The 25,940-nt window shown below is 37.7% G+C and overlaps 1 protein-coding gene and 1 long non-coding RNA gene across 2 annotated transcripts in view; one reads left to right on the top strand and one right to left on the bottom strand.

The window, feature by feature from the left end:
* Positions 1 to 25,940, top strand: part of LOC117321836 (synaptotagmin-B-like) — a 116,589-nt gene that overhangs the window by 88,520 nt on the left and 2,129 nt on the right. Inside the window, exons 3-4 of the mRNA XM_033876427.1 lie at positions 23,832 to 24,275; positions 25,779 to 25,896. Of these exons, the coding sequence (XP_033732318.1) occupies positions 23,832 to 24,275; positions 25,779 to 25,896 (562 nt within the window). The remainder of the gene's footprint in view (positions 1 to 23,831; positions 24,276 to 25,778; positions 25,897 to 25,940) is intronic.
* Positions 7,756 to 8,870, bottom strand: LOC117321837. The gene is made up of 2 exons (XR_004531425.1): positions 8,471 to 8,870; positions 7,756 to 8,302 (listed from the first exon to the last, which is right to left on the bottom strand). It is a non-coding gene; the product is annotated as an uncharacterized LOC117321837 (long non-coding RNA).

The raw sequence follows: 25,940 nt of genomic DNA, 5'->3' as shown, positions 1-25,940 counted from the left end.
TAGCGATAACAAACTTCAATTGTCAAAATCCAAGATGGCTGCCTGTCGGCCATGTTGTTTTCCGATCAATCCCAAAATGCAATATGCATAACTAGGCACCAAGGGGAACCTACATATGAAATTTGAGAAAGATCCCTTCAGTACTTTCTCAGAAATAGCGATAACAAACTTCAATTGTCAAAATCCAAGATGGCTGCCTGTCGGCTAGGTTGTTTTCCGATCGGTCCCAAAATGCAATATGCATAACAAGGCACCAAGGGGAACCTACATATGAAATTTGAGAAAGATCCCTTCAGTACTTTCTCAGAAATAGCGATAACAAACTTCAATGGTCAAAATCCAAGATGGCTGCCTGTCGGCCATGTTGTTTTCCGATCAATCCCAAAATGCAATATGCATAACTATGCACCAAGGGAAACCAACATATGAAATTTGAGAAAGATCCCTTCAGTACTTTCTCAGAAATAGCGATAACAAGAATTGTTTACGGACGGACGGACGGACGGACGGAGGGAGGCACGGACCACGGACGCAGGGCGATTTGAATAGCCCACCATCTGATGATGGTGGGCTAATAAAGATCATTCAATGGTGGGCACCAATTAAGATCCCTCTTGGATCTCTTGTTAAAACATGAGAATAGCTATGAGAAGAATTACCCGCACATGAGTTTAGATTACGTTTTGTTATTTAGTGACAAGTACCAATAGATCATGGCATAGAGGTCATCATAACTAACCATATGCATGTGAGGCTTCGTTCTTTTCTTTCCTTAATTGTAAAAATTTGTCTGTGATAAACTTGAAAGACATGGGCTTCTTAAAGCTCAAAATTCTCTTGGATGGAAATAGTACTCTGTTCATTCAACATAGAACAATTACGTTTTGTACAAAGTGTCAACATGTTGGAGAAGCATTTTTCAGAATAATGCCAGCAACTGGTCTTGAATACAATTAAATATTAGAGGAGAGCAACTTCAAATATTAATTCAATTTCTTATTTGAAATAAACATCTACTTTAAAAAACTGATAGATAAAATTTGAAAATTACTATGCATTACTAACTGTATATAATATAATATTGGGGGTAAAGTTCATAGTTCTAATAGGAAAGAGCGGTGAAAATCACCTTTCACGTTCTGGGGGTCCCACTAGAGGTCTCGACTCCCTCTCTGAGTGTACATCCTACCACTAGGCTAAAGGGAAATTCCCATTACCTGAGCTGATGTGACCTACATATAATATATATCTCTCTAGGCTAAAGAGAAATTCCCACTAACCTGAGGTCATATGGTGACCTTTAGACTCTCCACTTTTACACTATACTCTCTTTTCCACTAGGCTAACTTGAGCTACAAAGGTGACCTATACTCGCCATATCAATTTCCAAGACTATATTCAGCAAAAACCTATGTTGGAGCTGTTGTATGATTATCCTGTAAGGACTGAACACAAGTGACATGAACTCGCCCCCGAGTGACAGAATAAGTTCCTAACCTGATCAATGGCTGCCAATTTCGGGGCAGTGTTTTAAAATTTATTTCCGTATACACTCATATTTCCAAGCTTCCAAAAGGGGAGCAGTCAATCTTACCGAATTTTTGTTTAAAGGGTGACCTTTGCATAGAGTTACTGGTTTATATAAAGATTCATTAGAGACAAATTGAGCAAATTAGGTAGAAAATGTCACGGGTCCTGAGACTTGATTTTGGTCGATACGGCTCCAGTGTGCTACAACTCATTTGATTAGATCAGTGAGGTGCACTGTAATCCTTCTATGTACTTCTCAGCGTTACTATACACAGGCATAATGGTATACATCTATTTGGTGTTACTTTACACAGGCAATGTTATAGATCTATTTGGTGTTACTATACACAGGCATATTGTTATAGATCTATTTGGTGTTACTATACACAGGCATTGGTATAGATCTATTTGGTGTTACTGTACACAGGTATATTGGTATAGATCTATTTGGTGTTACTATACACAGGTATATTGGTATAGATCTATTTGGTGTTACTATACACAGGCAATGTTATAGATCTATTTGGTGTTACTATACACAGGCATTGGTATAGATCTATTTGGTGTTACTATACACAGGCATAATGGTATAGATCTATTTGGTGTAACTATACACAGGCATTGGTATAGATCTATTTGGTGTAACTATACACAGGCATTGGTATAGATCTATTTGGTGTAACTATACACAGGTATATTGTTATAGATCTATTTGGTGTAACTATACACAGGCATTGGTATAGATCTATTTGGTGTAACTATACACAGGCATTGGTATAGATCTATTTGAAGTAACTATACACAGGCATTGGTATAGATCTATTTGGTGTTACATTTCAGGTGTTACTATACACATCTCAAGTGTCCTCACTACCACTATACGGAGTATGTATACTACACTAGTACTTGGTGTCCTCACTACCACTATACGGAGTATGTATACTACACTAGTACTTGGTGTCCTCACTACCACTACACTGAGTATGTATACTACACTAGTACTTGGTGTCCTCACTATACTGAGTATGTATACTACAACTAGTAACTTGGTGTCCTCACTATACCACTACACTGAGTATGTATACTACACTAGTACTTGGTGTCCTCACTACCACTATACTGAGTATGTATACTACACTAGTACTTGGTGTCCTCACTACCACTATACTGAGTATGTATACTACACTAGTACTTGGTGTCCTCACTACCACTACACTGAGTATGTATACTACACTAGTACTTGGTGTCCTCACTACCACTACACTGAGTATGTATACTACACTAGTACTTGGTGTCCTCACTACCACTATACTGAGTATGTATACTACACTAGTACTTGGTGTCCTCACTACCACTATACTGAGTATGTATACTACACTAGTACTTGGTGTCCTCACTACCACTATACTGAGTATGTATACTACACTAGTACTTGGTGTCCTCACTACCACTATACTGAGTATGTATACTACACTAGTACTTGGTGTCCTCACTACCACTATACTGAGTATGTATACTACACTAGTACTTGGTGTCCTCACTACCACTATACTGAGTATGTATACTACACTAGTACTTGGTGTCCTCACTACCACTATACTGAGTATGTATACTACACTAGTACTTGGTGTCCTCACTACCACTATACTGAGTATGTATACTACACTAGTACTTGGTGTCCTCACTACCACTATACTGAGTATGTATACTACACTAGTACTTGGTGTCCTCACTACCACTATACTGAGTATGTATACTACACTAGTACTTGGTGTCCTCACTACCACTATACTGAGTATGTATACTACACTAGTACTTGGTGTCCTCACTACCACTATACTGAGTATGTATACTACACTAGTACTTGGTGTCCTCACTACCACTATACTGAGTATGTATACTACACTAGTACTTGGTGTCCTCACTACCACTATACTGAGTATGTATACTACACTAGTACTTGGTGTCCTCACTACCACTATACTGAGTATGTATACTACACTAGTACTTGGTGTCCTCACTACCACTATACTGAGTATGTATACTACACTAGTACTTGGTGTCCTCACTACCACTATACTGAGTATGTATACTACACTAGTACTTGGTGTCCTCACTACCACTATACGGAGTATGTATACTACACTAGTACTTGGTGTCCTCACTACCACTATACTGAGTATGTATACTACACTAGTACTTGGTGTCCTCACTACCACTATACTGAGTATGTATACTACACTAGTACTTGGTGTCCTCACTACCACTATACTGAGTATGTATACTACACTAGTACTTGGTGTCCTCACTACCACTATACTGAGTATGTATACTACACTAGTACTTGGTGTCCTCACTACCACTATACTGAGTATGTATACTACACTAGTACTTGGTGTCCTCACTACCACTATACTGAGTATGTATACTACACTAGTACTTGGTGTCCTCACTACCACTATACTGAGTATGTATACTACACTAGTACTTGGTGTCCTCACTACCACTATACTGAGTATGTATACTACACTAGTACTTGGTGTCCTCACTACCACTATACTGAGTATGTATACTACACTAGTACTTGGTGTCCTCACTACCACTATACTGAGTATGTATACTACACTAGTACTTGGTGTCCTCACTACCACTATACTGAGTATGTATACTACACTAGTACTTGGTGTCCTCACTACCACTATTACTGAGTATGTATACTACACTAGTACTTGGTGTCCTCACTACCACTATACTGAGTATGTATACTACACTAGTACTTGGTGTCCTCACTACCACTATACTGAGTATGTATACTACACTAGTACTTGGTGTCCTCCACTACCACTATACTGAGTATGTATACTACACTAGTACTTGGTGTCCTCACTACCACTATACTGAGTATGTATACTACACTAGTACTTGGTGTCCTCACTACCACTATACTGAGTATGTATACTACACTAGTACTTGGTGTCCTCACTACCACTATACTGAGTATGTATACTACACTAGTACTTGGTGTCCTCACTACCACTATACTGAGTATGTATACTACACTAGTACTTGGTGTCCTCACTACCACTATACTGAGTATGTATACTACACTAGTACTTGGTGTCCTCACTACCACTATACTGAGTATGTATACTACACTAGTACTTGGTGTCCTCACTACCACTATACTGAGTATGTATACTACACTAGTACTTGGTGTCCTCACTACCACTATACTGAGTATGTATACTACACTAGTACTTGGTGTCCTCACTACCACTATACTGAGTATGTATACTACACTAGTACTTGGTGTCCTCACTACCACTATACTGAGTATGTATACTACACTAGTACTTGGTGTCCTCACTACCACTATACTGAGTATGTATACTACACTAGTACTTGGTGTCCTCACTACCACTATACTGAGTATGTATACTACACTAGTACTTGGTGTCCTCACTACCACTATACTGAGTATGTATACTACACTAGTACTTGGTGTCCTCACTACCACTATACTGAGTATGTATGCTACACTAGTACTTGGTGTCCTCACTACCACTATACTGAGTATGTATGCTACACTAGTACTTGGTGTCCTCACTACCACTATACTGAGTATGTATACTACACTAGTACTTGGTGTCCTCACTACCACTATACTGAGTATGTATACTACACTAGTACTTGGTGTCCTCACTACCACTATACTGAGTATGTATACTACACTAGTACTTGGTGTCCTCACTACCACTATACTGAGTATGTATACTACACTAGTACTTGGTGTCCTCACTACCACTATACTGAGTATGTATGCTACACTAGTACTTGGTGTCCTCACTACCACTATACTGAGTATGTATGCTACACTAGTACTTGGTGTCCTCACTACCACTATACTGAGTATGTATACTACACTAGTACTTGGTGTCCTCACTACCACTATACTGAGTATGTATACTACACTAGTACTTGGTGTCCTCACTACCACTATACTGAGTATGTATACTACACTAGTACTTGGTGTCCTCACTACCACTATACTGAGTATGTATACTACACTAGTACTTGGTGTCCTCACTACCACTATACTGAGTATGTATACTACACTAGTACTTGGTGTCCTCACTACCACTATACTGAGTATGTATACTACACTAGTACTTGGTGTCCTCACTACCACTATACTGAGTATGTATACTACACTAGTACTTGGTGTCCTCACTACCACTATACTGAGTATGTATGCTACACTAGTACTTGGTGTCCTCACTACCACTATACTGAGTATGTAAACTACACTAGTACTTGGTGTCCTCACTACCACTATACTGAGTATGTATACTACACTAGTACTTGGTGTCCTCACTACCACTATACTGAGTATGTATACTACACTAGTACTTGGTGTCCTCACCACCACTATACGGAGTATGTATACTACACTAGTACTTGGTGTCCCCACTATACCACTATACTGAGTATGTATACTACACTAGTACTTGGTGTCCTCACTACAAGTATACTGAGTATGTGTACTACACTAGTACTTGGTGTCCTCACTATACCACTATACTGAGTATGTATACTACACTAGTACTTGGTGTCCTTACTACCACTATACTGAGTATGTATTCTACACTAGTACTTGGTGTCCTCACTACCACTATACTGAGTATGTATACTACACTAGTACTTGGTGTCCTCACCACCACTATACTGAGTATGTATACTACACTAGTACTTGGTGTCCTCATTACCACTATACTGAGTATGTATACTACACTAGTACTTGGTGTCCTCACTATCACTATACTGAGTATGTATACTACACTACTACTTGGTGTCCTCACTACCACTATACTGAGTATGTAAACTACACTAGTTCTTGGTGTTCTCACTATACCACTATACTGAGTATGTATACTACACTAATACTTGGTGTCCTCGCTACCACTATACTGAGTATGTATACTACATTAGTACTTGGTGTCCTCACTACCACTATACTGAGGATGTATGCTACACTAGTACTCGGTGTCCTCACTACCACTATACTGAGTATGTATGCTTCACTAGTACTTGGTGAGTATGTATGCTACACTAGTACTCGGTGTCCTCACTACCACTATACTGAGTATGTATGCTACAATAGTACTTGGTGTCCTCACCACCACTATACTGAGTATGTATACTACACTAGTACTTGGTGTCCTCACTACCACTATACTGAGTATGTATGCTACACTAGTACTTGGTGTCCTCGCTACCACTATACTGAGTATGTATGCTACACTAGTACTTGGTGTCCTCACCACCACTATACTGAGTATGTATGCTACACTAGTACTTGGTGTCCTCACTACCACAATACTGAGTATGTAATTACTACACTTGTACTTGGTGTCCTCACTACCACTATACTGAGTATGTATGCTACACTAGTACTTGGTGAGTATGTATGCCAACTAGTACTTGGTGAGTATGTATGCTACACTAGTACTTGGTGAGTATGTATGCTACACTACCACTACACTGAGTATGTATACTACACTAGTACTTGGTGTCCTCACTACCACTATACTGAGTATGTATGCTACACTAGTACTTGGTGTCCTCACTACCGCTATACTGAGTATGTATACCACACTAGTACTTGGTGTCCTCACTACCACTATACTGAGTATGTATACTACACTAGTACTTGGTGTCCTCACTACCACTATACTAAGTATGTATACTACACTAGTACTTGGTGTCCTCACTATCACTATACTACTACTGAGTATGTATGACCGTTAAGACCTATGGGCCTCTTGCTACACTCTAAAGGATGCAGATCTCCACCTCTGGTGCCAGTTTAAGCTCTGAACCGCTGAAGTCCTTTAAAACTATATAGACCTCTTTATCTGCTGTTTATAGGTAATGTTTAGTACCCGTCACAGCATGTAGATCCCTTTATACTGTATAATTATAGATGGCGCTCCTGGTCAGTATTGTTCATGTTTGACATTTACAAGTACTAAAGTACAGCACACCGCCTGAATTGTCGTACATAGGTCCAAATAGATAACTGGTTTAGGGTGGAAACCTCATGACTTGCAAATGACTCGGCTGTAAAGTATCTTTATGTGCTGATTATATAATTAAATTAGGTTTTGATACAGTAAAACATATTTTCATATCAAAATATCTATACACACTACAAACTTGTTCATGTTTTGCTTTCTTTATGATTTATTTAAAAAAAAATCATTATTTGAATTGTGTCTGATGGTCAAAAGAGTATTTGGATATATCCTCAGAATGTTGGTGATTACACCTTCCAATCCTCAGAATGTTTGACAATAACCTCCAATCCTCAGATGATCCTCAGAATGATTGACATTATAACCTCCAATCCTAAGGTGATCCTCAGAATGTTTGACAATAACCTCCAATCCTAAGGTGATCCTCAGAATGTTTGACAATAACCTCCAATCCTAAGGTGATCCTCAGAATGTTTGACATTATAACCTCCAATCCTAAGGTGATCCTCAGAATGATTGACATTATAACCTCCAATCCTCAGATGATCCTCAGAATGTTTGACAATAACCTCCAACCTTCAGATGATCCTCAGAATGTTTAACATTATAACCTCCAATCCTAAGGTGATCCTCAGAATGTTTGACATTATAACCTCCAATCATAGGATGATCCTCAGAATGTTTGACATTATAACCTCCAATCCTAAGGTGATCCTCAGAGTGTTTGACATTATAACCTCCAATCATAGGATGATCCTCAGAATGTTTGACATTATAACCTCCAATCCTCAGATGATCCTCAGAATGTTTGACATTATAACCTCCAATCATAGGATGATCCTCAGAATGTTTGACATTATAACCTCCAATCCTCAGATGATCCTCAGAATGTTTAACATTATAACCCCAATCCTCAGATGATCCTGATTAAGATTGTTAGGAGCCATTATGCCACCATGCTCTTTACTTGTGTCCGATATGATATTCAAAATTGGATCTGATGAATAAGCTAGTATATAGTTTTTATTGAGAAGTTATCCTGGAAAATGGAGACCCTTAGAAAACCAATTCTTTGTGTAACTCCAACCCTGGAGAATGTAAAGAACTTGCCATACTATCTCATCTTAGGGGCAATTCCTGTTAAAAACGTTGTAGCTGTCTGATTGTAGTCAGAGTTAATATTGTATATGCCTGCTCGGGTATTTGTCCGACCAAACAGAAGAATGAATGATCATACTTCACCAATTAATAATACCTCGTTTGATCCCCAATTAGTTCAGAAATGTGAGATGAGCTATTGTTCTACGGCATGGAGAAACGTTATTGGTTTCGTGTGACGGAAAGATATATGTTTCGTGTGACAGAGGGCATTTGAGACATGTCATTGTCAATGACTGATTGTAGCTGCTGGTGTGGAAGCCTCATACTGATGGAGACAACCACCAAATTTCTGTCAGCTTAATCTTTTAATTCAAGTTACAGTGAGATATCTTTTAACAATACCTCCTTTTTAATGTCTCCCTGTGGTTCCTTGCGTATGACCCTATAAAGCTCTCGAGGACAGGTCATATTGAAGTTTTTATATGACAGGATAGGTGGACAGCGACAGTAAAGGTTATTTCTGAAGCTGTGTATGCTGCTGTATCAATCTCTTTCATAGCAACCAGTAAAATTGATTTCAAGAAGAGATATTGTGTTATTTTAATTAGGTTATTTCAAACATGTCGTGTCTCTTTTTTTTATCGTAGCCAGGTAACTAGCCTAGAGAGTGTAGGTAACATAAGAGCTTTGTACACCAGATCTTTTATCATTTTAAGGGTACTAAATATCTTTATTGCAACATTCTCCATACAGTAAACTATAAAGTATCTCATAGATTCAGTAATGTCTAGTAAGATGGCGTGGAACTGAAAATAGGGATTTACCGACCTGTATTCAATAATGTCTAGTGAGATGACAGAGATCTGAAACTAGAGACTAAACACCTGTATTCAATAATATCTGATTAGATGCCAGAACTGAAACTTGGGGACTAAACACCTGTATTCAATAATATCTGATTAGATGGCAGAACTGAAACTAGGGACTATATAAACACCTGTATTCCATAATATCTAGTTAGATGGCAGAACTGAAACTAGGGACTATATAAACACCTGTATTCAATAATATCTGATTAGATGGCAGAACTGAAACTAGGGACTAAACACTTGTATTCAATATCTAGTTAGATGGCAGAATTTAAAACGAAAGACCTTAAATCCTGTATTCAGTAATATCTAGTTAGATGATAGAGCTTGCAGACCTAGCGGCCTTTAATATTTAGTAAGATGAAGTAACTATATATCCCAAGATCTGGTTTATATATATGTGTGTGTGTGTAGATAATTCCAGGACAATAAGCCGAGGAGATAGAATTAGTGGAGAATTCTTGCGTTGTTTATAAGGCTTCTGCTTAACTGTCATCCGTATTTGCGGCATCACCGTTTTTTACTACACTGTAAACAGCATTCGCCTGTAGGATCGTAGCTCCTCTCCACATGATCTGCCCAGACCACTCAACTGTTAATACTGTCTGTGTGTTTTTCACTGTTTCTTACAGATTCTTTTTTTTATAGGAAATGGAACTTAGGTTGATGGAAGACTCAAAAGATGTGATATAGGTCAAAGTTTAAGTTAGATCATAACAATTATCTTTTAGATGGAGAATTTATAGCAACAGTGTCTTCCTGGACATCAGTAATAGCTCCAGGGACCCACATTATTTGGTTAAATTAGAACAATGGCAAAGTCTTGCAGATTTTATTTACAAAACAATAACACAGAATAGATTAAATTATTTCAAGCATTAAGAGGATAAGCCATGGTCAGGACAATTGACATGAGTGCATGGTCTTTGCGCATCTTTTTCCTTTGTTGCAAAAAATCACTTTGCCTTTCCATGCTAATTTTCTCGATTTCCATATTTTGGAGAAAACCTGCAATTTAAAAAAAAAGATTGCTTCAAAATAAGGATGAAAAAATGCTGCAATTCTCTGTAAATGTTTAGATGTTACAGAGACAATCCTATTTCAATTGAGAAAATTTATCTACAAGTAAAAAAAAAAAAAATTTTTGAACCCCCCCGGGTTGCAGAGGGGGAGGGGAGACATTTTTATTTCACTAAAGTATACATCTTGTTGTCTTGTGTTTCCTTTTGGTTGTATTTGGTCATTACACTCAAGTATTTGTCTCCATTTTTGTATATGTACTAATATGGGGGCCTACATATTTTGCATACAAAAAGTAAGAGTAAGATTTTTAGCACACCAGTAAACAACATAAAATTATTTCTTAAATGAACAATTCTCTTCAGAAAGTATGAATACATTGTACATATAAAGACCTGGCAAAAAATATTGATTTATGTTAACTAATGTGGACGAGCTTTTGTTTATTGAAACATTGCATGTTGATTCCCTTCAACAGAGTAATAATGGTCTTTATTCATTTCAATGAGAGGATCACCTCTAGCAAATATTTCAGGAATAAGATTAAAATTTGAATCTTATTCCTAAGATTAAAGATTATTCTGATGGATATTTTTGAAATAAATTCAATCTTAATTCTATAGTTAGTTAGTTATCAAGTGGCCAATTTGAACACTTTATACTTGGGAAATAAAATAATTACCAGAAACGTGTTCATATGGTAAAGCAATGATGCTTATGATACTCAAAAGTTGTGATATATGATTTTGAATCATTTTTATCAGAGTTTTTGGATTGTCTGGGATTTTTTGTTTCATCTTAAAACTAATTGAAAGAAAATAAAGAAAGAAATCAAACGTTGAATCATTATAGTCATAATAGCAGTTTTGTTTAATCTAAAACCAATTCAGAAAAGTGAAGGAAACAGTACATTTATATTTTTATGCTACTTATTTTTTTTTTTTTAATTTTCATATATTATTCTATGCTTACAACGTATAGTTATTGAGTTAATTTTAGTAGTGTAAAAATCAGACAAACATTAAATCTTGAAAGTAAAGATTAACAACTAACTTCTTTTGGATTTATTTTTAGGGTAATAATGGACATTGTCCAACAACAAGAACATTATATAAATTTTATATCAAATTGTGAGCAGTTGTGTTAAACAAAGTGACCACTATGGAGTAGTTCTTCATCACCTATGCTAAAAAATTACATTTTAATTATTAAATATGTTAAAAGTCTCTGTTATACTAAATGGCTACTCCCTTTTATCAAGGGGTATGCCAAGATTTTACAGCCATTCAGATTGTTGGTATTTTATATTCTACAATTTTGGAGCAAACAGAGCTTGAGGATTGGACCAGTTTTTGTAGTAGATGCATAATCTTTAACTTTAGCAGGACAAAAAGTGATTTTCACCTTATCTAGTGAAGTTTAAGTACACATGTGCTAAATGTGTCCTGATTAGTGATATTTATATTGTGTCCGTGTTGTACTCAACTACCAATACATTCCTGTGTGTCTACTAGAGCACCTGTTACAACCCACTGCATTTCCATGTGTCTGGCACTGAGCATTGTTCTTCTTGGAGCGCAGTGGGATCACAGGAAAATTCCAAAAAATGTTGCACTTTTATTTAAAAAATTTCACAAGATAGAGATGTCATAGCATCCTTACAGTGACTGAGGCAAATGTTTATAAGGAGCTCTCTTGTCATGCTACAGCATTCCTGAGTTCTACAGCGATTGACTGCATTTAGAGTTGTTTCACATGTTCAATACGTCAACATGGAAGAGATGTAGTAACATTCCCAAGGACTCTGTGATGCCTTCAAGCAAACGCTGTTGACCACCATTATATTCTACTGCGATCATATGTGTCCTTTGTGTGTGCCCATGGAGACCTTTTGGTGCTCTGGGAGACCTCACTGCACTTCTACATGTACCTTACCACATACCTACTGCATGTATATCAGAATGCAGAGCAAGGTACATGTTCCATACAAGCTCAAAGTGCATACCTACACATGGTGTTGTTTATGACCTTACTGCATCAAATGGAGGTGCCACTGCTTTGGTTCAGCACTGTAGGAGACCCTGCTACTTGCACCTTGGCATTCTGCATTTTTCATGGATGTTGAAGGATAGCCATGAAGACGCAGCCCTGATGTGACAGGGCTTTTACATGGAAATCACCATAACATTGAAAAAGTCATATTTCGTGTCTTGTTAATAGGCAAGCTTAATCACATAAAATATCACCAATCAGGCTACAACACACTGGTGCTCTACAACAGTAGGTAACATGCTCAGTCACATTCAATATCACCAATCACTACAACACACTGGCCCCCTACAACAGTAGGTAACACGCTCAGTCACTACAAAACACTGGCCCCCTACAACAGTAGGTAATAGCAGGCACGCTCAGTCACATACAATATCACCAATCACTACAACACACTGGCCCCCTACAACAGTAGGTAACACGCTCAGTCACATACAATATCACCAATCACTACAACACACTGGCCCCCTACAACAGTAGGTAACACGCTCAGTCACATACAATATCACCAATCACTACAACACACTGGCCCCCTACAACAGTAGGTAACACGCTCAGTCACATACAATATCACCAATCACTACAACACACTGGCCCCCTACAACAGTAGGTAACACGCTCAGTCACATACAATATCACCAATCACTACAACACACTGGCCCCCTTCAACAGTAGGTAATAGCTGGCACGCTCAGTCACATACAATTTCACCAATCACTACAACACACTGGCCCCCTACAACAGTAGGTAGCACGCTCAGTCACAGACAATATCACCAATCACTACAACACACTGGCCCCCTACAACAGTACGTAACACGCTCAGTCACATACAATTTCACCAATCACTACAACACACTGGCCCCCTACAACAGTAGGTAACACACTCAGTCACATACAATATCACCAATCACTACAACACACTGGCCCCCTACAACAGTAGGTAACACGCTCAGTCACATACAATATCACCAATCACTACAACACACTGGCCCCCTACAACAGTAGGTAACACGCTCAGTCACATACAATATCACCAATCACTACAACATACTGGCCCCCTACAACAGTAGGTAACACGCTCAGTCACAGACAATATCACCAATCTAGCTACAACATACTGGCCAGCCAACAGCTCAATAATCTGAATATAAAATGTGCAAATTACAGAAATGAAATTTCTGTTGAAGGACACTGTATTATATAATTCTGTATCAAGGCCAAGCATTAGCTAGCTGCTACATTTCTCTATGTCTTCATCAATTTTATATAATCATTCATTCTTTCGTAGGAAACAAGACTGGTACAAAAAGGAAATTGTCCTTGATAGGCGACCTTTGTGTGATTATGTATATCGTATTAATGTCACAGACAGATTTCAGATAACAGAACAAGTCAGTAGGCTGAGATCAATGCTCTAACTTACATCTCTCCGAGACTTTATAAACATCTTCTAAGGTATCACATAGGAGATGCATTTGGATCATTGGTAATTCAGGAATGCTGGGTAATTATATTGAATTAGCATTGTGAATGCCTGATAATGTTTTCTTGTTATGGCACCAATGACTTGTACAGATACAACATTCAGTATTGAGGTGAGGCCTTTAGTCTTCAACTTAAGTCGACAAAAATGAGTTCCATGTTCCCTGTTGTCATCTGTAGTCGACAAAAATGTGCTCCCTTTTCCCTGTTGTTGATTATATTCAACAAAAGTTGTGCCCTTTCTTCCCTTTTGTTGACTATTTTCAATAAAACTATACTCTCGTTTCCCTGTTGTTCACTGTATTCAATAAAACTATACTCTCTCTTCCCCATTGTTGACTACTTGACAAAAATGTACTCCCTCTTCCATGTTGTCGACTGTACTTGACAATGTACTCCCTCTGCCCTTAGTTGACAAGCTATGCTGACATTGTCTATAAATGTTGATTAGTTGGAAGCAGCATACAATGCATCCAATTTTCAAATAAAACAAAAGATGCTCAAGGTTTCCAAAACAATCAATTCATCAATTTGTATTGTTTCTGTCAGGTGAGAGATTTTGATTTGGAGTAGCAGCAAGGTTTTGTGCATAGGTTGCTAGTGCAAAGTATGTGGTAGCTTGTTTTATCCCTTGGCCATGGATAATGGTATCTGCAACACTGCAAAGTGTTAAGTTTAAAGTGTAAAATACAATACACCAAAAATGCACATAAACAGATTTATTCTGGTATGGAAGCTAGAAAGGATCTGAAGTATGTAATAACCATCCCTCTAAGGAATTGGGTGATAAATAACTGTCGCTCAGATACTCAAACCTTACCATATTATTCTCAATTAAGCCCATTAAGATAGCCATCACAGATACTGTGTGTAGAAGAATTGGCCTATTGCATTACAAATAGAATAGCATTTGTTTGTTTTTTAAGCTCAATTGCCCAATTCTCAACAACAAAGAGGCCCAGAGACCTGATGAGGGACTGTATCATGCTGAAGTGAATGACCTTGTCTTCTTACAATCACAGAGATCAAATGTGTTAAAACCAAGAGGCCCAGATACCTGATAAAAAAAGCCTGTACCATGCTGGAATGATTACATGGCTACCAGGTTGTTTTTTTAGCTCACCTGGTCCAGAGGAGTCTGGTGAGCTTTATGCATGGCACATTTTCTGTCATACATCCGTCATCTGCCAACTTTACATATAAATAGCTTCTAGTCATGAACAACTAAGCAGATTTTAACCAAAATTTGGTCTGAAGCATCCAGGGGAGAAGCGGATTAGATTCTGTATAAATAGCAGGCCTCGCCCCATCTCTCTCCCCACTGGTTAACATTTTGTTATGACATTATGAACCAAAGTTGGACAGACTTACATAATGAGTCAAATTACCAAAGGTCACTAGGGTCAGAAGTCAAGGTCAAATATAGTATCTTTTCATTGAGAACATTTTGTCATGACATTATGAAGAAAAGTTAGTTGGGATGAAACAAGATGTCAACTGACCAAAGATCAAGGTCACTAGGTTAGAATTCGAGGCTATTTGGTTCCAAAGGTCAATGACAAATTTGATGTCTGACAATGACTCTAAATTAGATCAACCAAATAAAACTTAACCAAGGAGTATTATCCCAATATATGGAGGTGGAAGGAAACAAGAGTCACATCATATAGTAAATGTATTATGTATATTTTGCTTCCTTCTTGCAATTGCTTTTGAAGTCCAAATTTCAAATGTCAACTAGAACCTCAGCAATATAGGCAATTGGCTTCTTTTGTAACTTTGGAGGATATATAGCCACACGACAGAGAGGTGATTTTGTACGGAATCGCTCCTTCTTGTTATGAAAATAAATACTGATCCCTCTGAAATCCAAATACCAAACCGATTTCGTGTCTAGATAAGAATGGTTAGAATATACCCAAATCAACTTCTATAAAAAGGTTTACCTGACCGAACATGACGGGTGTTTGGCCAACCGGCCATGAAATCAACCCCTGTGATGATTGTTGTCATAAGCTTTGTCTTAGGGAATTCATATATAGAAGGTTTGGTTTGGTTTGGTTTGTTTTGTTTAACGTCCTAATAACAACCAGGGTCATTTAAGGACGTGCCAGGTTTTGGAGGTGGAGGAAAGCCGGAGTACCCGGAGAAAAACCACCGGCATACGGTCAGTACCTGGCAACTGCCCCACATAGGTTTCGAACTCGCAACCCAGAGGTGGAGGGCTAGTGATAAAGTGTCGGGACACCTTAACCACTAAGCCACCGCGGCCCCTCAAAAGGTAAATTAGCACTTATGACTAAAGAGGCATCATAATTTAATTGTGTACTTATATAATCAACAAAGTCAAGATGAAACCATACAGATCACCATGCATCATCTAAATGATCTCCAGAAAACTGGAGTTTCACATCTGATTTTTGCTGCGAACAAATTCATACATGATCAGGAAGCTAGCAGTAGATGAGACTTCATTTTGAAAACATATATTGATGTACACACTCTTAACTTGTCTTTTTCACCCTGTGACACAAATAAGGCGGTATGAATTGGTTAATGTCTGAAATTATTGTTCTTAATTTTATTTGTTAAGCCGTTCTTGTTTGCAAGTATCCATGTACTATGTGTTATCAGTTTAGAGAAATTCCACTGTACTTGCTAAACAGGTGAGCAATTCAGCCCCATTGGACCTCTTGTTACTGAACAGCAATAAACAAAGGTGGTCTTATTACCAGGCATGGGCTTATTTCAAGATGTTTGTGTTATTCCAACTTATGTTCTGAAACAAATAATGTTGATCCAGTGGACTGTAGAATTCAAATGACAATAATCATTACAAAAAAACAAAAAAAATCTTGTTAGTTAGCATCTGGTAACAGCAGTTGGATCTGTCATCATTTTTGCAATAATTACACAAATTTTTACCTGTAATATATTGATGTATTGGTAGTAATTTCTGTAGCCATCTATTCAGGGCCACCGTGGCCGAGTGGTTAACTTTATCACTAGGCCTCCACCTCTGGGTTGCGAGTTCGAAACCCACGTGGGGCAGTTGCCTGGTACTGGCCCTCGGTCAGTGGTTTTTTTCCGGGTACTCTCCGGCTTTCCTCAACCTCCAAAACCTGGCATGTCCTTAAATGACCCTGGCTGTTAATAGGACGTTAAACAAAATAAACCAATAAACCAAACTTTAGCCATCTGATATCAGTACCATCTAGAGATTAGGACTGCCAGGGTACATTTCATATCGATACAAGAGTGATGATATAATACAGATTGTGATGTGTATATATAACCATTAGGAGTTTTGTGAAAACACAATGATAAAGTAAAATTTCATTCTGTAGTTCATTACTGGTTGCGACTTTATATCTATGTTATAGTGCTGACTGTTACAAGGCAGTTTTCAGTAGTATTTCACCATCAATACTTTTTAAACATTATTGGAGCAAGTCCATAAGGTGGAAATCATGATAAACATTTGTCAGTTCTGTACAAAATACATTGTATGGAAACATGACAAACATCGGTTGGGTCTGTACAAAATGGGGAGAACACAATAAACATTACAACTTGTCTATCTATTTTCATGTAGTAGGTACCCTATGTATTCTCTTGTCATGTTATAGAATATATTAACTCACGAATGCACTTGCAAATGTGTTCAATATACAAACTGCAGATTAAGCTGTTATCACAATTTTCTGTAATCAATCAGGTTTTGAGGAACTGAATATATTACACCTGTGCTGGCAACCAACCCTTTTTAGCTCACCTGGTCCAAAGGACCAAGGTGAGCTTATGCCATACCGTGTCGTTTGTCGTCCGTCTGTCATCCTTCCGTCAACAATCGACTTCTTCTTCATAACTGCTCAACAGTATTTGACCAAGTTTGGTCAGAAGCATCCTTATGATTTGGGGATTAGAAATTGTACAAATGGTGGGTCTGACTCTCTGGGGGCTGAGGGGCGGGGCCAAAAGGGGTCAATTTTGGCTATATTGATGTAAACAACTTCTTCTCTGAAACTTAACAAAGGATATCACGCATATTTGACTGGTAGCATCTTTATAGGGTAACGATTCAAAATTGTACGAATGGTTGGGCGGACCCAATGGGGGCATGAGGGGCTGCGAGGGCCAAAAGCGGTCAATTTGGCTAAATTGATATAAACGACTTCTTCTCTGAAACTAAGCAATGGATATCGCTCATACTTGACTGGTAGCATCCTTATGGGGTAGGGATCCAAAATTGTACAAATGGTGGGACTGAGCCCCTGGGGGCATGAGGGGCCAGGCCAAAAGGGGTCAATTCGGCTAAATTGATATAAACCACTTCTTCTCTGAATCTAAGCAATGGATATCACTCCTAGTTGTCTGGTAACATCATTTTGGGGTAGGGATTCAAAATTGTACAAATGGTGGGGCTGATCCCCTGGGGGCCTGAGGGGCGGTGCCAAAAGGGGTCTATTTGGCAATATTGATATTAATAACTTCTTTTCTGGAACTAAGCAATGTATGACATTGATTTTTCTGTGGTACCATCCCAAGGAGGCTGGGATTCACATAATCATACATCAACAAATAAAGCTATTAACAAATGGAACATAAACATTAGTTTGATGTTTGATCGAATAAACCAGGTGAGCGATACTGGCCCTCTGGGCCTCTTGTTTTTTTGCCGCATGGATAAAGGGAGATAACTGGTATGTTAGGTATCGGGATACCAATGACCATTAAAAGCTGTGTTATTTGATAATACTTGCTATGGTATGATGTATTTGTGAATTGTTATCTCTAAATGATGTGTCAAATTAAAGTTGTCTAAGTTAATTATGATATTTATTAATGAGAAATATGAATGAGAAAACAGATAAAATGATCAATTAATAATTTATTTTATTTGCTTGTCACACTTGTACTTCACAAAAAATACAGTTGATAAAAGTTAAAAGTCCAGCCAATAACTGCTGATGAGACACTTTTACAAATAAAATATAAACAAACGATTCACATGACTTTTGTTATAAGCCTGGCTAAGCCACCCTGCTGTCGGTCTAGTGCGTATCAGAACAGCCTAACCTTTCAGTACTCGGCTGATCTAATGTTGAAATGTGACCTACATGTTTGGACGATATCCTGGCTACTTATCCTGGCTACTTATTCTGCCTTCAGCTGAAAAATCCTGTTATATACTATAATGATTCTTACAACATTTGGTGAGTTCCACAAAGTGATCAGATTAAGCCCTTCATCTATCCTCACAAATTCAGTTTAAAGACGTTTTACAACTTTGCCCGTCATATGTTAATTAAATTGATAGGATTATAATAGCTGAAGGTAACCTATTGAGATCAAACTTCAGTACTCCACAGATATTTAGAAAATAAATGAAATATTTTTTTCAAATTTGGACTTTTTAGGTCACCTGAGACAAAGTCTCAAGTGACCTATTCTAATCCCCTTTTGTCCGTCGTCGTCCGTCGTTAATCGTGCGTCCGTAAACAATTTACATTTTCAACTTCTTCTCCAAAACCCCTAAATCAAATTCAATGAAATTTGGCAAGAAGCTTTTATGGCTAAAGTCAACCAAAATTGTGAATTATATGGTCCCCGACCCCCAAGGGTCAAATTGACTAAAACTTCAAAGATCTTCTTCTCTACTCTCAGATATGGTGGAATCAAACACTCTTCATAGATGAAAGGGTCTTAAGGTGCTTTACCAAAATTGTGAATTTCCTGACCCTCGGGTCTCACATTTGCCCCTGGGAAGGGGGTAAACGTTACTATAGTTTATATAGGGAAATCTCATTTTTGACTATTATTTGTTTGATTTCTATTGGAATTCATTCTAATTTGGTTAACATTATCAGCTTTGGATGGCAGTTTGATGGTATGCACATGTTGGCCCTGACTGACCCCCAGGGGCTGATGGGCGGGGCTAAAAAGGGTCAAATAGACTGAAATTTCAAAGATCTTCTCAAGACCCAAATAAGGTAGAATCAAATACCCTTCATAGGTGGAAGGGTCTTATGGTGCTGTACTAATGTAATGAACTTCATGACCCTGGGGTCACATGTTTGCCCCTGGAGATGGGGTCAACTTTACTATTGTTTATATAGGGAAATCACAATTTTGACTATTATTTATTTGATTTCTATCAGAATTCATTCTAACGTTGTTAACATTATCAGCATTGGATGACAGCTTAATGTTATACACCTGTTGGCCCTGACTGACACCTAGGGGCTGATGGGTAGGGCTCAAAAAGGGTCAATTAAATTAACTGAAATATTTCAAATCTCAGGTGACCGTTAAGGCCCATGGGCCTCTTGTTTTTAATTTGACTCCATTCCATCCAGAGTGTGAGCAGGGACATATACATGTGTCATTTGTGACCAAGTCACATGTTTCATGTGTGACCTTATTACATTTGATATGTGTGACCTAGTTACATGTGATATGTGTAACCTAGTTACATGTGATATGTGTAACCTAGTTACATGTGATATGTGTGACCTAGTTACATGGTTCAGGTGTGACTTAGTTACATGTGTCATGTGTGACCTAGTTACATGTGATATGTGTAACCTAGTTACATGTGATATGTGTGACCTTGTTATATGTTTCATGTGTGACCTAGTTACATGTGTCAGGTGTGACCTTGTTACATGTTTCATGTGTGACCTTGTTACATGTGTCAGGTGTGACCTTGTTACATGTTTCATGTGTGACCTTGTTACATGTTTCATGTGTGACCTTGTTACATGTGATATGTGTGACCTAGTTACTTATGTCATTTGTGGCTTAAAATTGTTAATCATGACAGTTGTCCAGTTATGAATGTTATATATCCTAGGTTACACTAATGTTGTAACCCAGTTATGTTATTATTGAGGTCTCTGGTAGGGGTCTACGTATTTGAACCTTTTTACCTTGAAAGTAGACTAAGGTCATTCATTTGTACAAACTTGATGTTACTTAGATAATTATACTGTTATTGTTAAAATCTTTACCAAATATATCATAGAGCAGATATATATACAGCTTGATCAATGATGTTGAGTAATACACTTTTGAATTATGTGAAAATCAGTGAATTTTTATTGATCATATATACATGTATATAATTATATAATATTATATGTTTGTGTTGCTGTGAATAAAATTCCATTCGCAGAGATTAAATACAATCGTTATTTTCCACTTTTCTTCCTGGTGCTTAGATGCAAGATAAAGTCAATCTTGAAAATCAATTACCGTACCAAGATTGAGGTGTTGATTTGTGATGCAGCCCCATGTCTGCAGTCGCCAGTGGACTACTCGGCCCAGACTTAAGCCAGTCTTGGCGAGTTAAGCTTGGATCAAATCCATTTTGTTGTAGCCGCCGATTAGCCAGCAAAAACCGATGTCAGTGACAGCAATGAATTATTTAACTGTAATCTGTGTGTAAATAGATATGCATGTGAATGTCATGTGTAATCCTGACAAATCACCATGCCGATTTACACTGGCTTAATCCTATATTGGCACTCCGAGACCACAAACCAATGATTTCTCTTTTTTCTTTTCTTTGTAAATCAATCACATTCATTTACAGTTATGCAATCTAGACATTTCAGCAAAAGCAATTCATTGTTGTCCTCTTTATGAGTTTCCAAAAAATGAGATTTTTATTTGTTTACGCTTACACTAATCATCATTGCAGACCCAAGTTGTTTATGATGGAGACGAGATAAATCCTTTCAGACATACTGGACCCTTAAGTACAATACAGGGTTCACCAGAAAGGCTTTTCACATGTTTGCCCTTAGGAGAATTATTTGACCTTGACGTACAGTCAATACAAACCTTGCAAATTACCTATTTGTGAATTGATTTTATTTTCATTCTCTTCATTTTAAGGGGATGGGACATAAGATATAATTCCCATGTCCATCTGTCCTCGGTCTCATCCTGTTCCAAATTGATGACATATCACTTGACAATTATCTCTTAAAAACCCCTCAACAGATTCAGGTTCATATTAATACCACAGTAACATAATACCACATTCTATACACTTGATCACATCCTGGTGGTCATTGGGTCTAGGTTTAAGGGTCAAAGGTCATCTTTGATCACTTCTGCAGGGGATGCATTGTTCCAAATCATATCTTGACAACCCCTAAACAGATAAGATTTATGGTTGTATGACCCAGAGATCTCTTCCTGCATTTCTGCCCTGCAGGTAGGGCGTAAGTATTGTACCTGCTGCCCCCACTGCATGATCGTAAGACTAAATTTGGGATCTTGTCTTTTCTCTTCTTTCTTTTATCTAATGTCTCCCATGACTGCCTCACTTTTGAACTTAAGTTGAGCGTTTACCTCTTTGAAGAAGGCTTTGGGTTAGAAAGGTAGTTTCTACTACTGCATCGCTCATGAGCTATTTAATTGGGTGTGAAACGACTGTTTCGCCCATTGTATAATGTGACCGGATGGGGTGTCCTGCTGGATCTTTTCAGCAGTATGCTTCAGTGAGATAGCACTATAAAGTCAACATCAGTATGGCGCTATCACAAGGAGACAAAGTACAAACATACCGCAGACTCCCGAAACACACACACACACTACATGCATGTGTCTTGCACACAGGGGAGTCGTCCTTAAATGACCTTGGCTGTTATAGGATCGTTTAACATCGTTTGACTGATCTCTTTGAAACTTGATATGCATCATAATCATGATATTTATTTGTATTTCCTGAAAGGAATTTTGATTTGACTCTAAAAGTTATTGCCCTTTGTTTATTTCAGTAATTGATTTTTGTCTGGAAATCTGATTCAACTGATTTCTTTGAAACTTGGTAGGCTTTATAATCATCATGTAATGATGTTTTTCCTTAAGAGGCATTTTGATTTAAAGAACATTTTTGCAAGACTTATTGCCCTTTGTTTATTTCTAGTACTCGAATATCATCCTGGGCAGTCCTACAGTTTTCTAACAATTTCTTTAGAACTTGGTTGAGACTTTATAATCAAGTTACCATATTGTATTAAATGATTAGGAGACTAACTCCTGATTACTTGTATTCTTCAAACTGTTATAGAATTAATCATCAACGTTGTGGAAGGTGAGAATTATCGCATACCTTGCCACTCATTCAGTGTGAGGGGATGCAAATTTTATTTTAATGCGAGACAGTATGTAACAATGTATGGCATTGGACAGGCGTCTATTATTCCGCCCCGTGGTGCTCTTGTTATTTCAGATATGAAACTTGGTTGCAAAAGATTGAAATTACATCATACAATTGTATTTTTGGATTTTATGATGTCACAATGATTACGACATCATAAACACAATATTGACTCATATTGACTATCAGTGTTTTGAAAAAGAGAAATACCAGGTCAATATCTGAAATAAGTAAATTTACAATTTTTTGTTAGTTGCTGATTGGTCAACATCTGATCATGTGGGTTCCATTTAACATCAAACTGCAATCTGCGACAGTGATAAAACATTGTATTGCACGTTTGTGCAAGTGTTCTGTGGTGTCCCGTAATTTCTGCCGATCAAATTTGTCCAACACATCACGCTAACCTAACCAATATCAATGCTGGCCTGCGGCCTTGGTCAATATTGGTTATCTTTGCTCCATAAATTATCATATCGATAGAAAATTTAACTCCATTATGACCATGTAACAATTGAAGAAAATTGGACCATATTTAATATTCTACAATATTGTTTAATTACAGCATATGTTACAGCGCCAGCACTCCCTGCCCCTGAGTCGAGAGGAAGAGAACCTGGGATCGGTCAACTTCAGTCTAACATATAACAAAGAGACCCACCTCCTCACGGTCAACATCATCCAGGCTGCAGATCTGACCCCTCGTGACCTCTGTGGTAACCTTGACCCCTACTGTAAGGTATCTCTTCTACCCTCCCATCGCAGCCAGCTCCAGACAAAGGTCCACAAGAAAACTGTTAACCCTAAATTTGACGAGGAGTTTATCTTTGATGTGTCACCTCATAAGCTGCCTTTCTGCTCCCTGGAGATACTCCTTCTGGACTTTGACCAGTTTTCGCGACATGAGTGTATTGGTCAGGTCAAACTTCTCCTCGATTGTGTTGATTTACAGGAGCCAGCCGTCCTATGGAAAGGCATCTCACCGGTGGAAAAATCCAAAAGTAAAGACGTAAGTTTACCCCAGTACAATGTTATGCTACATATGTATTTCCCAAAGACATATCTGTGATGTTATTTCGTAATTAAGTTAATTTCTTGTGGGTTTTCTATATTTATAGGCATTGCCTTGAGCTTCAATCCTGATTTATAGTATCACATAATATAGTTACACTCTGTATATGTCTGGCAATAATCTTGTGTCATGTCCATTTCAGGTCAGTCAAAATGCTAATACTAATTGTCCTGAATAAACCCACCCTCTTCTTTGTGTCTAAGATTTTGTGTTGGCTCCTGGGCTTATTACAGAGAAGTAATGGTATTATAATGGTACACGACTACCATATTTATCCTCAAATAAGCGCCCTTCCCTTAGTTTAGTATTAAAGTTTGGGGAGGACATATTTGTGAACCACTTTTAGTTCACTATATTTAAAATTGAAGAATATGGCTTATTTACAGATCTGTATGATAATCAGTAAGTTTACACTATAAGAGAAAAAATATGATGAAAATAATCTGTATTTTGCATTTTATTGATGGAATTCGAAATAAAAAATGGAAACAAAAACACCAGTTGCATTTAAAGTATGCAAATACTGAAAGTGACATCTGGCCGTAAGAGGCTGTACAAGGCTGCACCTGGATTTACACACATAATACACTTGCGAGGTCATTCAGCTAGCTGATTTGTTTGATAGGAATACAAATTGTATATTCAGACTTATTCATCAAAACCATTCTCAATATATCTGGACAACAGATTTCTTACATTCTTACGTACAATTCATATTCTTACGTACATGATACAGCTAAAGTTTTCAACATGTGTGTTTTTTATGATGAGACCTTTCCATTGGTACTACAATTACAGATCTGCTGACCTTGGTCGTGACCTTTGATCTACTTTTTAAAAACTTTAACCTTGGCCACTGTATGTTAACCGTATGAGACAGAGCTTTTCTATTTGACATGTGTGTTCCTTGTGACTACACCTTTCTATTGATACTACATTTAATGACCTGCTGACCTTGATTGTGACCTTTCACCTACTTTTAAAAACTAATTCCAAATTTCAGCCTACTCAGCATACTCTGTTATCTCCTGGCAAGTCTTGTAGACTAAGTTTGTAATTTTACATTAACTCAAGACTCAAAAGTAGTAAAATTAATATCTTAGCACTTATTGGATTATATGGTGGCCCCCGGGTGTTGTTGATGAGGCAAAAGATGCTTCCTCTTCAGGAACTCCAGGTCCTTCCCTCCATATTCAGGGGCAAATATGTATTTTGTGTTAATATTTTGCCTGTGTCTTTCGATTTGGAGTTAGAATGATGGTTTCATTATTATGTTTGTATTCTCTGTTGTTTCAGTAAAAGCACCCTCCTAAAGAAATTTTTAAATACAACATATTATGTAAGGTTGATGTACAGGGTATTGTTTCCAATAAGACCATTAACATTTCGGCCAGCAGCTTTACTTTCATACTTTTCATTTATTCATATTTTGTTTTTCAGCAGAAGGATTATGGTGATCTCATGTTTTCCATGACCTTCTTGTCTAGTGCTGAGCGTCTGACAGTCGTGGTGACCAAGGCTAGGAACCTCCACCATGTTGAGGAGGGCAAATTACTAGGTGAGTAAGAATCAAATCATATTAAGGGCATAGGAAAGGTGAGT

Source organism: Pecten maximus, chromosome 2 (assembly GCF_902652985.1).
Source record: "Pecten maximus chromosome 2, xPecMax1.1, whole genome shotgun sequence".
Classification (NCBI taxonomy): domain Eukaryota; kingdom Metazoa; phylum Mollusca; class Bivalvia; order Pectinida; family Pectinidae; genus Pecten; species Pecten maximus.
This window is presented reverse-complemented; position numbering and strand designations above follow the sequence as displayed.